Source organism: Caretta caretta, chromosome 5 (genome assembly GCF_965140235.1).
Source record: "Caretta caretta isolate rCarCar2 chromosome 5, rCarCar1.hap1, whole genome shotgun sequence".
Classification (NCBI taxonomy): domain Eukaryota; kingdom Metazoa; phylum Chordata; order Testudines; family Cheloniidae; genus Caretta; species Caretta caretta.
The window spans coordinates 81,375,207-81,390,727 of NC_134210.1; the positions used below are offsets into that span (position 1 = coordinate 81,375,207).

The 15,521-nt window shown below is 41.6% G+C and overlaps 1 protein-coding gene across 5 annotated transcripts in view; it reads right to left on the minus strand.

The window, feature by feature from the left end:
- The window catches only part of MARCHF3 (membrane associated ring-CH-type finger 3), a 98,266-nt gene that overhangs the window by 3,464 nt on the left and 79,281 nt on the right, over window positions 1-15,521 (minus strand). For all 5 annotated transcript variants that reach the window (XM_048850989.2, XM_048850987.2, XM_048850986.2 and 2 more), the window contains one exon: window positions 2,357-2,566. In XM_048850989.2, the coding sequence (XP_048706946.2) occupies window positions 2,357-2,566 (210 nt within the window). The remainder of the gene's footprint in view (window positions 1-2,356; window positions 2,567-15,521) is intronic.

Genomic DNA, 15,521 nt, shown 5'->3' on the forward strand with positions numbered 1-15,521 from the left:
TTTTTTTCCCCCAGAATCCCAAGGAGCATCACTGTGCTGCACATATACTTTATCCTGCACTGATAAGAATATTCCCTCCATGGCTCTCTAACAGAGCAGTGCAGATTCTCCTATGTTCCTGTCTTTCAGATTAGAATGGATCTGCTGATGGTGCTTTTTATTCTGTTAACACGAAGATTTGCATTATAGTGCTCTACAGAGGTGCATGGTACTCTGTAGCGAGAGTAAAGATAATAGGGCCAAGATTTTTCAAAAGTGATGTGATTTTTGTGTTGTGTTTTCAGCTTCACACACTTGGGATGGGCTTGATTTTCAGAAGCTGAGTGGCCAATACCATCTGAAAGTCAAGCCCTTTTTAAGGTGCTTTAGTTAGGCAGCCAAAATCATAGTTGCTTTTAAAATCTTGGCCTTTCCAGAGGAACTTGCTGTCTTGCAAATAAAAGTATTCTAAAATGCTTTGCAGATAGACAGTGCCTTTCAGCTAAGCATGTCAAGCCACTTTACAAAACTATTTGTCTTACACCCTGTAATGGTGTAATGGTACAGAAACATTACAGCCATAGTCTAGATGGGGAAAACTGAGGCACACAGCACTTAAGTGATGTGCTCAAACTCTTCTGTGTAGCAGTGCTGCAATAAGATCCCAGTCCTGGCTACTTGGCTTCCTTCTTCTAACCACTTAATTTACTTCCTCCTAAATGGGAGTGGTTGCTGTTCTGTAAGCTGAAATACTTTGCCTCCCTCACACATCTGCCTCCTGCTGCCCTGAGTAATATAGTAGAAATGGATGTAGATTTTTCCCCCCTTCCTTCTCTTCCCTCCCCCCCCCCGTAGAAAAACTACAACTAGGGGGCCATGGTGCAATGAAGGTGGTATATTTTAGTTAAACTGATTGAGCTAGGTATTGATATCAGGCTCATCACCACACTATCTAAGCACCTACCCAAACTTTGAAAGAGAGACACACACGCTTCTTTCCATACCCCTAAAGGAGAAACCCTTTTTTAAAACAAACAAGTGATTTTTAAATGTTGTTGGTAAGAATAGCCCTACCCAAGTCGTTTTTAGTAGCTGCAGTTAATTGTTGCAGTAGTTATTTAATGGGCATCCCTAAGAGTCCATGCACCAAGAATAATGAAATCTAATTCTTCAGCCAAACTATTTTGTAGCCAACCCCTACTAATATTTCTGAAATTAAGAAACAAATCAGGCCCCAGTTGGGCTTTCAAGGTGACTTGGATGTATAGTACAGAAGTATCTTAGTGATCATTTGAAATCTACGAGCTCTGTAAGGTGGCCTGAGAAGTAGCATCAAATACCAAAAACACTTTGCTGCCTAATTTCGAGTGTGCTTCCAGCCTAGTGTGTTTACACACTGAAGAATTAAGCCACACTTACCAGAGGGAAATGTTACCTGTTTCCTTTGGTGAGTTGCTGCAAAGAGCAGCACTGAGGGAGAAGGGAGAAACTGCAGACATTTTGGGCAACATTTCTGAGCTGCCTGTGTTTTCTTGGGAGAGCTCCCACATTGGCCCGCAATCTTGAGTATCGGTAACACGGCTGCCAATACCACAAATGGAATGAATGTTGCCCAGAGCTATTGCTTGCTTCAGGTTGCCTGCAGCCTCAGTGATGCAACATGGTGTTGTCTTAGGGCTTGTTGGCTGCACTGGAGTTTTTTAGCACGAGTGTGGATGCACTGCACTGGGGTGGTTCAGCCACCTTCTAGCACAGCCAAACTCATGCATTCTGTTCCCATTTGGAGGGATATCACAAGAGCTCAAAATGGGGCTATTTTTTATATAAATGAATGCTTAGATTCTGGAGCACCATCCTGCAGCAAGGTGTGGATTCCGTGGCGGATTCCGTGGCAAATTCCATGGCAGAATACATGGGGCCTAGAGAAGCAGGGATCTGAAAAATATTCTACTAAGATTAAATTTTTACACAAACTCAGCACTTTGAAAAGTATGTGCATGCATAATAGCAGTCAGAAGTCAAATTAGAAGACCATGCTTGTGCCACTGCCAAGTGGCCGCCATTTTTAGGATACAAGGATCCCTCTTAAATCTCCCTCTTCTCTTCCCCATGCAGTCAATAGTCGTTCACACCTGCAACATCTGTCTTGAACTCTTCTCCCCTCAGGCTTGCTTGTTCCCTCCTGCCATCTCCTGTGGTGCACTGAGTCAGTTATTACCAAATACCAAAGGTAAAGTACCTTTAAGGAAGAGTTCTGTACAGTTTAATTGGGATGAAACCTATAGGGTCCCCTTCAGCCATTACTCTAAAAAATCCTATAAAAGATAATAGAATATGACACACCCTACCACATGATAGTTAAATTAACAGTACTTACTAGTGTCCAAAAGAGGTAAATAGTGAAGAGTGCGACAGTGAGTGCAATGAGGCCAACAGCTTCTAGCCTACTACTAAAGTGCAGATGGTCCACCGCTCCCCGCAGACACAACCAGCCAGAGATGGTCGCCAGTGGAGTTATAAACAAGAAGCACACCATGTCTCCAAACAGAGTCCGTTTCTCATGTTGTGGGCCTGGGTTTCTTAGCCACTGCAAAAGGGAATTGAAACAAAAGAAGTGTCAGTAAAATCTTGTTAGAATGGCATAGAAATAAGGCTGTGGTGGCAACAGTTTTTATGGCATCTAGCTACCACATCTTGGAGAGGCAGATTTACTACAGCGACAGAAGAACCCCTTCCATCACTGTAATGTCTACACTACTACAGTGCTAGACCAGTGCAGTATTTCTAATGTAGATACACCCGTAATGTCCTAGGACTAGTCTATACTAGCAAATTAGATAGACCCAGCTATGTCGCTCTGGGGTGTGAAAAATCCACACCCCTGAGCTGCACAGTTAAGATGACCTAAATCCCCACGTAAATAGCACTAAATCAGCAGAAGAAGTCTAGCTACCACCACCTGGGACTGTGGATTATCTACACCGATGAGAGAACCTCTCCTATTGGTGTAGGTAGTGTCGACACGAAAGCACAACAGGTGTCCCGCTGCAGCATTTCAAATGTAGACAAGCTCCTAATCTCAAGGTCACTTAAGCATTAAAATGTTGAGATGTAGTTTGTATAAAAGATATTATAAAATAAGAGGCTATAACTTTACATTCAAACAGTTCCAGATTACGTTTTGGTTGCTTCTAGAAATGACTGATTATAACCTTCATCTTGTTCAATTTCCTGTAATCAGAAACCATAAGGATAATGCAGGAAACTGAAGGGAACAGGAGTGGGGGTTCTCCTTTTAAAGGTGCCTATTGAAAAATTTTTGCAAAAATTGTTTGTTTGAAAGGTGACCTACAATGAGAGTTGCTGAGCATCTGCAACTCCCATTGGTCTCAGTGGTACTGCAGATGTTCGCCACCTCTCCAAGTAAGGGCCTAAAATGGTAAATTCTTTTTATTTCAACCCTGTGGTCTAAAGGTATGTCTACGCTGCAGTTCTATACCTGTGGCTGGCCCATGCCAGCTGACTAAGGCTTGAGGGGCTGTTTAATTGCGATGCAGATGTTTGGGTTTGGGCTTCAACCTAAGCTTTGGGACCCTCCCACCTTGCAGGGTTCTACGGCCTGGGTTCCAGCCTGAATCTGTCTACACTGAATTTAAACAGCCCCTTAGCCCAAGCCCCACGAGCCTTAGGCCACTCATGGGTTTTTAACTGCAGTGTAGATATACCCCTACTGTCTGCAGTTAACCATGCTGTGAGGGGCATTCAGCACGTAATTTCAAACTCTGCTTCAGGTTAGGCCTTCCCCTCCCTAAGATGTGGTGATACTGGCATGCGCCATACTGGGACATTCCATCAAAGCAGGGTGTGGCTGGCTGTGGTGCTGGCATTTGGAGAGGAGGCCTATTCTGAAGAAGGATGGGGGCCGCAGGGGCACACGCACACACTTCACAGTGTTTGCTCTGTGCAGTGTAATTTTTGTAAGGTATAAAACGCCTACACTTGAATTAACAATTGTATTTTACGTTAAGTCAGTGAACATGACTGAGAATTCAAGCGAAGGCAAGCTCCATGGGGATGTTAGGAGGGTTAGTGAGGAAAAGATAGAGTAGGTTGTGCTTTGCATATAGGCTCACACACTTTACGGCCAGAAAGGTCACCTTGATCATCGAGTCAGACTTCCTGTACATTGCAGGACACAGAACCTCACCCACCCATTCCTGTAATAGACCCCTAGCCTCTGGCTGAGTTACTGAAGTCCTCGAATCATGGTTTAAATATTTCAAGTTACAGAGAATCCACCCTTTACACTAGTTTTAACCTGCAAGTGACCCGTGCCCCATGCTGCAGAGGAAGGCGAAGCCCCCCTTCCCCCCCAGGGTCTCAGCCAATCTGAGCTGGGGGAAAATTCCTTCATAACCCCAAATATGGTGACCAGTTAAACCCTAAGCATGTGGGCAAGACCCTCCAGCCAGACACCTGGGGAAGAATTATCTGTAATAACTCAGAGCCCTCCCCCTCTAGTGTCCCATCAGCAGCCATTAGGGATATTTGCTACTAGCAGTCGCAGATCAGCTACACACCATTGTAGGGAGTCTCACCATACCAACCGCTCCATAAACTTATCAAGCACAGTCTTGAAGTCACTTAGGGTTTTTGCCTCCATATGTTAATGCAGGAGTCGGCAAACCTTTAGAAGTGGTGTGCCGAGTCTTCATTTATTCCCTCTAATTTAAGGTTTCCTGTGCCAGTAATACATTTTAAAGTTTTTAGAAGGTCTCTTGCTATAACTCTATAATACTGTATATAACTAAACTATTGTTGTATGTAAAGTAAATAAGGTTTTTAAAACATTTAAGAAGCTTCATTTAAAATTAAATTAAAATGCAGGTGGCCAGGACCCGGGCAGTGTGAGTGCCCCTGAAAATCAGCTTGTGTGCCACCTTTGACACGCTTGCCATAGGTTGCCTACCCCTGTGTTAATGACACCCAGCTCTATGGCTCCATCTTATCTGACCCAGCTGGTCCAGTGGGACAAATAGCAAAGATTGACTCAAACTGGGTATTGGATGAAGAGAATATGGACAGGGCAATTATTAATTTAACAAGGACATTCCAGGGGTTAGGTTAGAAGCAGGTCTTATAGCGTAAATGCTTTATATTTCAGAAGCTGGTTCTGAACTATGAAGCCAAAACTGCAAATGTATAATCCACTGTAGTGGCTGCATGAATTCAGTCACTGCACTTTTCCTCCCAATGTAGCACCCCCTTGTTCCTAAATATGCTTCTGTTTCGAATCTAGTTTTCAGTCTTTTGTTTTGGAAACGTGCGCTGTCAACCTACTTTACAGCTAAAAAGTCGAGCCAGCAAATTCTTTCATGAAACTGAAACCTGCACAATGATGCCAGCAAAGTGCTGAGTGGACTATTTGACCCTGAGGTATAGAGGTGCTAGTGTGCTGTGAAAGACTGAGATGCAGGGCCAGATGGTACTGTCAGCTCTGCGCTGCAGCGCTTGATTTGTGCTTTTAAAAAATAAGATTCAATAAGTCTCAATGGTTTCTACAGTAAATTAAGGATGGTAGATATTCCCACCCTTGAAAAGGGAGAGATTCCATGGAAATGGTCATGCTTGAACCGAAATATTTGTTTAGTTCAAAGAAATATTCACACTTTTATCTGTAGATCTCGAGTGGGCATGCATTACTAGCCCCAATTTACTAAGGGCTTGTCTCCACTGGCACTTTACAGCGCTGCAACTTTCTCGCTCAGGGGTGTGAAAAATCACCCCACTGAGCAAGCAAGTTTCAGCGCCCTAAAGCGCCAGTGGAGACAATGCACCAGTGCAGGGAGCCACGCCTCCCAGGAGATGTGTTTTTTAAGGGCGCTGGGAGAGCTCTCTCCCAGCGCTCTGCCGTGACTACAGCAGCACTGCCGTGGCAGCGATTTAACGGTGCCAGTGTAGGCTAGCCCTAAGTCACAGAGAGACTAAATGGCTTGCCTAATGAGTCCATGCAAACTCAGGAATAGAACACACAACCCCAACTCTGCCCGCTGTGCAATCCAACATTAGATCACAGCTGCCACAAGAAACTAAAGTCAATTTCCAGACACAATTGTTAAAAGATTTTTTTAGTGTGCTCTGGTCATAAGAAAAAAATTTTTTTTGCAGTGGCAATGTCACAAATTTAATCTAGGATAGCATTTCTCAAACTCGGGGTCCACAAGGGTACTCTAGGAGGTCTGTTGGCCCAGCTGATCAACTGGTCCCCATCCCTCCCTCCCTGTGCCTCCTGCATGCTGGGGAATAGCTGTTCAGCGGCGTGAAGGAGGTGCTGGAGCAGGAACAGGGCACGCTCTGAGGGGACAGAAAGAGGAGGGGGCAGGGGTGGACTGGGAGCAGGAAGAGGTGGGGTGGTGATGGGGCCTTGGGCTGAGTGGAGGGGTTTGGGGTCTGCAACATTTTTTAAATCAAAATGGGGGTCCCTGGGTTGCTAAAGTTTGAGAACCACTGATCTAGGATATCATATACTGGTAACAAAAGTTCAGCAGGGCAAAGGACTGCCTGAATGATATGTAAACACAGAATTATAAAGCACTTAGATGGATATGATAGGACCAAACCGGGATGGCTTCCATAAAGGAAACACATGCACCTCTAATTCTAGTAGAATTCTTGGAGTTTGTCAGCAAAATATTAAAGAAGCAGCGGATATGATACCGACTTTCAAAAAGCCTTTGTCCAAGTCCTTCCCAGGAGATTATTAAGGAAACTAGGTTTCAGAGTAGCAGCCGTGTTAGTCTGTATTCGCAAAAGAAAAGGAGTACTTGTGGCACCTTTTGTTAGTCTCTAAGGTGCCACAAGTACTCCTTTTCTTTTAAGGAAACTAGGTAGTCATGGGGGGAGAGGTAAAGAACTTTCATAGAACCAGCCTAGAAACAAAACATAAATCAAGAATAAATGGTCAGTTTTTAGCCAGGCAAAAGATTAAGAGTAAGGTGCCCCAACTTCAGTACTAGGACGTGTGTTGTTTAATATAGTTATTAATTATCTGAAAACAGTGAAGTGGCAAAATCTGCAAATGACGCAAAATAATGTAGGTTTGTAAAGACTAGAAGAGATTATGTGGAGCTTTAGAAGATCCTAAGGAGGCCAGGTGAATGAGTAGCATGATAGCACATGCAAATGCAATGTTGACAGATGCATAGCAGTGCAGACTGGAAGAAATCAGTTGAAATATTTGTACACATTACTGAGTTCCAAAGTAACTGAAACCACTCAAGAAAAAAAGACCAGGAGTCCATGTGGACAATTCGATGAAAACTTCTGCTCAATGTGCAATGACAAATTATAGAAGCAAACAAACAGGCTATATAAAGAATGGGTTAGAAAATAATACTGAAAATATCAGAGTGTAGTTTAATAAATCAAGTCTTCATTGGCATACTGTTCTCAATTCTGGTCACCCTATCTCAAAAAAGATATAGCTGAAATAGAAGAGGTCCAGAGACGTGCAACAAAAATGATCAGAAGCCTGGAGAGACGTCCAGATGAAAAGAGACTAGGAATGCTGGAATTGTGTAGAAAGGGAAAAAGTCAGAGGGTATAAGATAGAAATACAGAAAATAATGAATGTTAGAGAGAAGGTAATTGGGTGCTCTCATTTACCCGTTCATATACGAGAACCAGGGGATATCCAAGGAAAATAATACATAAATTAAATTAAAAAAATAAAGAGGAATTTTTTTTCATACAACACATAATTAGCTTATGGAACTTCAGTGCCACAAACTATATTTGAGTCAAACAGCCTAGTAAGATTCAGAAAAAAATATAACATTTACATGGAAATTGAAAACATCCTCTATTATAGTAAAGAAGAGCTATATTTTTTTCTTTTTTTAGAAGGGAGCTAAAGCCTCATGCTTTAGATCATATGCCAACCAGTAACTGACAAGGTTTAGGAAGGCATTTTGCCATGGGAAGGTTATTTAATAATTGCCCACTTCAGGACTTCCTGTACCTTCCTATAAACCACCTGGTTCTGGCTGCTCTCAGAGACAGGATACCAGATTAGACAGACCACCACTCTATTGTGCTATTGCAGCACCTACAGTCTTATGCCCGCAGTGACACATGTAAAAGTTCTTAGGCAGCACAGGTGTAAGTGATTAGCATGTACTAATCAATTCAGCTGATGCACAAGAAGGACCAGAATCCAACCCACTTCCTCATATCTCCACTGTGCAAAGAGGAGCGAACAGTAGTAAACATTTATATCCCATCAGTAGGCATGCTGACAGACTGACAACACTCAGGGATCTTTTGTGTATGAATGTGCCATTTTTCCATAGTTACTTTTCAAAGCAGAGTTGAATTTTAAGTTGTCATCTACCTTGCCAGGGTATGTCTACACTACCCGCCGGATCAGCGGGCAGTAACTGATCCAGCGCAGATCGATTTATCGTGTCTAGTCTAGACACAATAAATCGACCCCTGAGCGCTCTCCCATCGACTCCTGTACTCCAGCTCTGCGAGAGGTGCAGCAGTCAACTCACTGCAGTACGTCGATCTAAGTACATCGACTTCAGCTACGTTATTCACGTAGCTAAAGTTGCATAACTTAGGTCGATTCTCCCTCCCGCCCAGTGTAAACCAGGGCTATGTCATCTTCAAAGCTGTTCAATTAACATAGACTTGACTGGCTTCATGTGACTCCACATATTTCAAGTAATTTAAATATCCAAATACAAACTCCAGCACTCACGAATCTGTGGATTTGTGACACTCCTGGAGGACTTTATGTCTACAAGCCAATTAATGGATTACAATGAGACAAATCTCTGACCAGCATAATTTTGCTCCAAAACAATCCCTGGTATTTAAAAGGAAAACTTCACACACACACAGGTAGCGATATGAAATTTCCAAAGATCCCCTTTTTTCACATAAATATTCTGAGAATTGATTTGACCTCATCAAATAATTTGAAACTTCAGACTCCTGAGCTAAGCAAATGGGCAAAGTTTCCTCTTAATTGGTTTACTTCATCATGTCAGAGCAAACATTACAAAATGCAGAATTGTGTTCCTGAAATGTAAGATTGGGCTTTAGGCATTTTGTGGTATGTCTCATGATCATGAAGTCCTACACTTAGGAAAAGGAAATAAGCAGAAACTGGAGACAGATATCTGGAAGTAGCGTCTTAGGCATACTTTGGTGGGGGGGAGGGCAACAGCAAACTAAATAAATACAGCTGCTAGCAGAAAGAGCATTGGTAGTAGCCTCTCCAGAGTTAAGGCCTCCCACTGGGCAAACATTTACTCACATGCTTAGCTTCAATTAGATGACTTGGCTAAAGTTAAGTACATGCCTAAGTGTTTTCAGGATCAGGGCCTAAGGTTGCAGCCAGCTTCCATTATAAAGCTCTATTTTGGTTCCCCTATAACTTTGGCTTGGAAAATTGCCAGACTTACTCTGGAGGCAAAGAAGATTCTACAACCTTCAAGGAAAATCCACCAAGCTGTTTTTGAGTTACAGGTACTTAAATAGCTACCCTGATGTGAATTTTTGCCTGTTTTTCCTGATACTTGTTTCCCCTCAGCTAAAAAGCAGCAAACCGTCCAAGCAGCTCATGCTCCTTGAAAGCGGAGATACCAGCTATACTTGTAGAAAACAGATTGTAATCAGGCAAAGTTAACAATTTTCTGTTGTAGTTAGTCCCTCCTTTTGTTGCGGTCAATGTGAAGTGTTTTGCTTTTGATGTAAAGATTTCAGAGGAACAGCCGTGTTAGTCTGTATTCGCAAAAAGCTCATGCTCAAATAAATTGGTTAGTCTCTAAGGTGCCACAAGTACTCCTTTTCTTGATGTAAAGATTGACACTATGTAGATCTGTGAACCTGTTACTGTCAATGGGATTGTTTCACTTTAGGAAGTGTGTAGATGACAACTAACAAACAGGTTCCTTTAACGCAGTTGATAGAGGGCCTGTGCTTCTGGAGGTAGAGGGTAAGGGTTTCAAGGCTTTGCAGCTGGATGTAGTTTTATTATGGCAAAGCAATAGCCTCTTCAAATATAAGTTTGTAACTATATGTCTATTATAAGGCTGTGCTTCAGCTTTCTTTTAAGTGCTAGTATCCAATCCCCCACACGCCATTTAAAAAAACCTCATGCATTCATATATTTAGGTTTGCCTCATTCCCAGTGAGAATGTTTTCTGAGTATTTGGAGGGAGCTGAGTAAGAATACTGTGGAGTTACAAGACAATGTAATCACTAAAAATGTCTCCTTTTGGAAATATTTGCAAAGTATCGGTTTATTTGTGCCTGTCTGCCCAATTAAATTACAGCACAAAAAAGGACACATTGGTAAATTCTGACATTGGCTCAAGCAGGAGGCAGTTTTAAGGGAAGGAAGAATAAAAACTGGACTGGATTCTCTGTAGATGAAGTTGATGGCGTCTAACCAAGGTAATAGAGCATATTTTCATTGCTGAACTGCGAAAAAAAACTAGGGCTACTTCCCTAAAGGGGAAACACACTCCATTTGCATTTCTTCTCAATTGATGAGAATGTTTTTTTTATTATCTGGGCAGTGTAAGATCTGATGTCCTTTACTCTAGTTCATTTCTTTTCACGCCTGAGCCTTGTAAATGACACAGTGTTTTTGCATCTCCCTCTCTGGTAAGTATTCTGAGCCCTCCCTCCACCCAGGTTTTTCCTGTCTCATTCATATCCTCACACCCAAGTACTACAAGAGAGCCAGAAAGGGGTTGAGGAAAGTCAGAAGAGAAAAATGCTGTAACAGCAGACTTCTGTAATGAATACAAGAGTTATTTTTTTCTGTTGTTCCAAGTTGCCTGAGCCTCTGACTTGCTTAGGTTTCAGAGTAACAGCCGTGTTAGTCTGTATTCGCAAAAAGAAAAGGAGTACTTGTGGCACCTTAGAGACTAACCAATTTATTTGAGCATAAGCTTTCGTGAGCTACAGCTCACTTCATCGGATGCATACTGTGGAAAGTGTAGAAGATCTTTTTATACACACAAAGCATGAAAAAATACCTCCCCCCACCCCACTCTCCTGCTGGTAATAGCTTATCTAAAGTGATCACTCTCCTTACAATGTGTATGATGATCAAGGTGGGCCACTTCCAGCACAAATCCAGGGTTTAACATAAGAACGTCTGAAGGGGGGGAGGTCTGAAGTGTTTATTACCTTAGCAGTCAATGAAAGCTGTATGTTAAGCTAGATTTCTCTTTATAATACTCGTTATAAATTAAGACTACTAATAAACTGCAATGCTGCTCAAAAAGATGCCTATCTGCCTTTGGCCCCAAGGGGCCATTCCCGCAGGTGGGGATGACTGGGACATAAAATCACCCCTGCCACACCCTTTTCCTCTGTCATCTCTCTATGGCAGAGGAGTCTGGTGGGAGGGAAGGTGACAAAGCTGCTACAATGGCACTGTACCTCTCATTCTTTTTATTCAAGGGGAATTCTGAAGTGTCCAAAGCACCAGGTTTACAGCTGCTTTGCACTGCCTGTGTGGATTCAAGAATCAGGCCCCGGAGGTGAAATCCTGGTCCCATTGAAATGAAATGCAAAATTTCAATTGAGTTCACTGGGCCAGGATTTCAATCCCAGTGTCTTATTACTGCACAGTTACTTAGTACAGGTTAATCAGGGTTAGCTGTTGTACCCCTCTTTGCTTCTTAGCACACTGAGTCAATCTCTGTTTCAGGCAAATATATTAGTTGTCCTTGATCACTTTTTCTCTAGCCAGTTTTTTCTGTGCTCCCTTTTCTTCTCTTTGAAAGGAGTTCAAATAATCTTGCAGCACATCCTTTATTCCCCTTAGAACTATATAATGAAGTTATCTGCTCTCTTGCCCTAATGCTGTCTTGCCAAATACAGATTCTCTGACATTTTTCAGAATGAATTGAATGCTGCTTGTTGTTGACTATGCATCTGAAACATTTTCCTTCTGGTCTTGAGAGTTATCCTTTTGCTAACTGTGTTAAACATCTCCTGGTGTTCCTCTGTTCCAGTAACTGAATACTAGCCTTCTGCTTCACTGAGCAGCAGAGAGATAAAATGCACAGAAAGAACCCCAAAGGATAAAAAGAGAGGGAGAGACTCAAAGCCCTGCACAGAAAGTCAATTCAGATTTCAGCACAAAGCTTCTAAAAGTTTTTAATTATTATGCAAACTCATCTTAATCCTTTCATGCCCAGAATTAGTTTTTTCCTATCACAAGCTCCATTGCTAACGATGGGCTGGCAGAGAAGAAGTTCACATCTATCCAATATTACTATGCTCATGTTATCTTTACTTGATTCTTCACTAGCCCACACTGTTTACTTTGTTTCATTTTTTAAAATTAACACATCTAAAGTGCTATTTCAATTGGGCTGATTTAAAATATGGCAAGAACTTCTAAAGTCAACAGTCAAAGTGTAGTGTAAATTTAAATTCAAGAGGGAACATAGCAAATAGAACTGTAAATCAGAATACATCATTATCCAAATTTCTGTTGTTAAGATGAGATATACTTTGACTAGCATATTTTCCAGGGCTTTAAAGGCAATGCTACTCAGATCCATATGGTGCACACAAAATGCTTTTAAATTTCTAATCTCCCCATGTTTATGCACTAATGTATCTGCTTTCCTTGCACCCTCCTATAGTATTTGGATACATTTTCAGTATTTCATCTACTGCTGTTGCAATGATGGGCATTAAAATGACACAAGAGGAACAAGATGATGTTACATATCCTCAGCGTAACATAGCTGGAGATTGACTGAGCAGAAGAATCTTGATGCATTATGCTTTTTGCTTAAATACAGTTAACAATCTGTTTGAGGTGGCTCCCTGTATTTTCTATTGGATTATTTTCTAATCTCAGTCTCTCTTCTAACTAAGGCTTCACTATCATAACATTATAATAGTTTGGTACAAACAATGCTAGTTCTTTGAACAGATGTCTCTGCCCAGGGTGCTCCCTTGAATTATTAACTGTCTCTTGTGCTGATGGAAATACAGCATTGACTATTATGTAGGCAGGAGAAAAGTACACGAAATAAGAGAAAAATCTTACATGGGTCTGATCTAAATATCCAAAGGTGTTAAGCTAAGTCCTGGATGTTCTGCAGAGCAACATATAAAAGGGCACACTCATAGTGTGCTTGTCCAGTGAGCTGTAATTTAAAAAAGGTACAAAGAGGTTTCAGTGTAGCAAGATGAACTCTTATGTACTGCTATCCAGCAGCACTGCAAACATGCTGGGTCTTCGGCACTCTTTAAAAAGTTTTCTATACGATAAAACACCTTCAAAATACTTACCCATCATGTGACTTACTGTATATCTCATTAATTTTTATAACTGAAATGTGTGAAAACAGGCCCCAGTTTCAATGTGGCTAAAACCTTCACAGCCTATAGGGAACAAATGCCCTTTAAATTGTTCACACAATTCTTATCAAGCAGCTGGGTCTGTTTAAAGGAAAAAGAAATGAGGAAATCTAATCTCTCCCACCATGAAATATACCGCCATGCCTTTTTGATCCAAAAGGAAGATCAAAACATCATGTGAAGCTTTTCTTCTGAATTTCCATTTTCCAAATCCTATTTCTTAATAACTTATTGCACATTTCAGCTGACCCGATGGCTCTCTTCTAAATGTACTGCTCAACAAGCTAAGAGAGTCAAGCACAGAGCAGGAAATGGGGAGGAAGCACATACTTTAATGCCCCTACTGGATAGAAAGCCCTGTGGCTACGGCATTCACCTGAGAGGTGGCCAATCCCTATTCAAATCCCTTCTTTTTTCTAGGAGTAATGGGGACTTGAACCAGAGATCTCCCACATCCTGAGTGAGTACCCTAATCCCCTAGGCTAATGGTCATAAGGGAGGGTCTTCTGCCCTGGCTACTTTGTGTGAATTCTCCTGAGGGGCCTGATCCAATAGGCGCACTCAGAGGCAGCCAACCAGATTAGGCTCCCACACACCTACCTTCCCTAGTTCGTGAATCGCTCTGGGGCTTAGGCTGTAGATAAGCACCCAGGCATTTAGAGTAAGGCAACAGTGCACATGCCCAGAGGCAAGGGTGGATTGGGGGTGGGGCCTGGGGCAGAGCCGGGGGTTGAGTACCCCCAGCACATAGGAAAGTCAGCACCTGTGGCATCAAGTGAATTTAGGGACCTATGTGGGTCAGTGGCTGCCAAGTGGGAGTTCTGCACATCACAGTGGTAACGACAAGCGGGACTCGGGCACCTAAGGATCTCTGTGGATCACATCCTAAGTAAATTTACTTTTACTTTTGTTCCATTAGATGATGCATTTGTTTGAGATCCCTCCAGCTGGTCACAAAGTACATCAGATCCACTCACATCAACTATCACATAATGGATTTATTCCATGTCCAGAGTAATACTAGAGGTTTTTCAAGGTGAAGCCAATCAATCTTCTGACAAACAAGGGAATATCTGGTTTCTTTCTTTTTTTTTTTTAAAAAAGAAAATTTCTAACAAGACTGAAAAAATCTAGTGAATCCAACAACTGTTCTGATCACACTGTTACAAATGCAGAGGAATCTTCTGGTGCTATAATAATAAACTACACATGGGAGCAATATGGCGGAATGAGCAGCTAAACCGCTTATTGCTCAGTTCACTTTAACCTGCCACCCCCAACTTCTCTAGGGTGTTAAGAGCTTGAGTGGTCTTCAAGGGTGTGAAACTTTCAGCTCAGACACAGTAAATATCTGTTTGTTTTTGTTTAAACCATTTCCCTTACATGGTTAAGCAATATAACAGGCAGTGCTCAAGCTGGGAGAGGGATGAATAAGAAGGATATAATCCAGGCCCTTTTCTTAGTTGCTTTCTAAGAAAATGGTTTAACATTTCTTCTAATGGGAAGAAGATTCAATTTTTCTTTACAGAAAAATAATTAGGTTAGACTAGGTACGTGCACTGTTTTCAAGAAGCAATATATTAAACTTTAAGCTTTGTTTATACTCATGATAAAGATATGAATAGAAATAAAGATAACTTGTGATATTTTCTAGTTGGATTTGTCCTTTTGCTCAAAAGCCAGATAATATTTTCCCTTTTATTACTTTGTTCCTTCCAACTTTAATTCATTGTGATCTTACACCAAAAAAGTGGTTTGAGATTAAATGAGGATTTAAACTATTTTAAAAAATGGTGCAGTCATTATACCCTTTCCTTCACATCATTGTTGATCGCCCTATAAAAACCTCTAAGGAGGTGGTAGTTAAAGATCAAGTAAACATTGCATAATAAAACGTAAAATGGTAACTAACAATGTGTACCACTTTGAAATGTGCTTGGACCTGCTTCTCGGTTCTCCTTCAACTGAGAAACCAAAGACAATTTTTAAAAAAGGTTACTTTTTGTCAAAGAGAGAGAGAGAGGTCACTGCAGCATGGGAGATCAAACAGCTAGCCTCCCCCAGCTCTGAAAGAGTTAGATTTCGCTCTCAAGTTGTGCCTCATCATTAACTCTGAAAAATGTCACACTCCA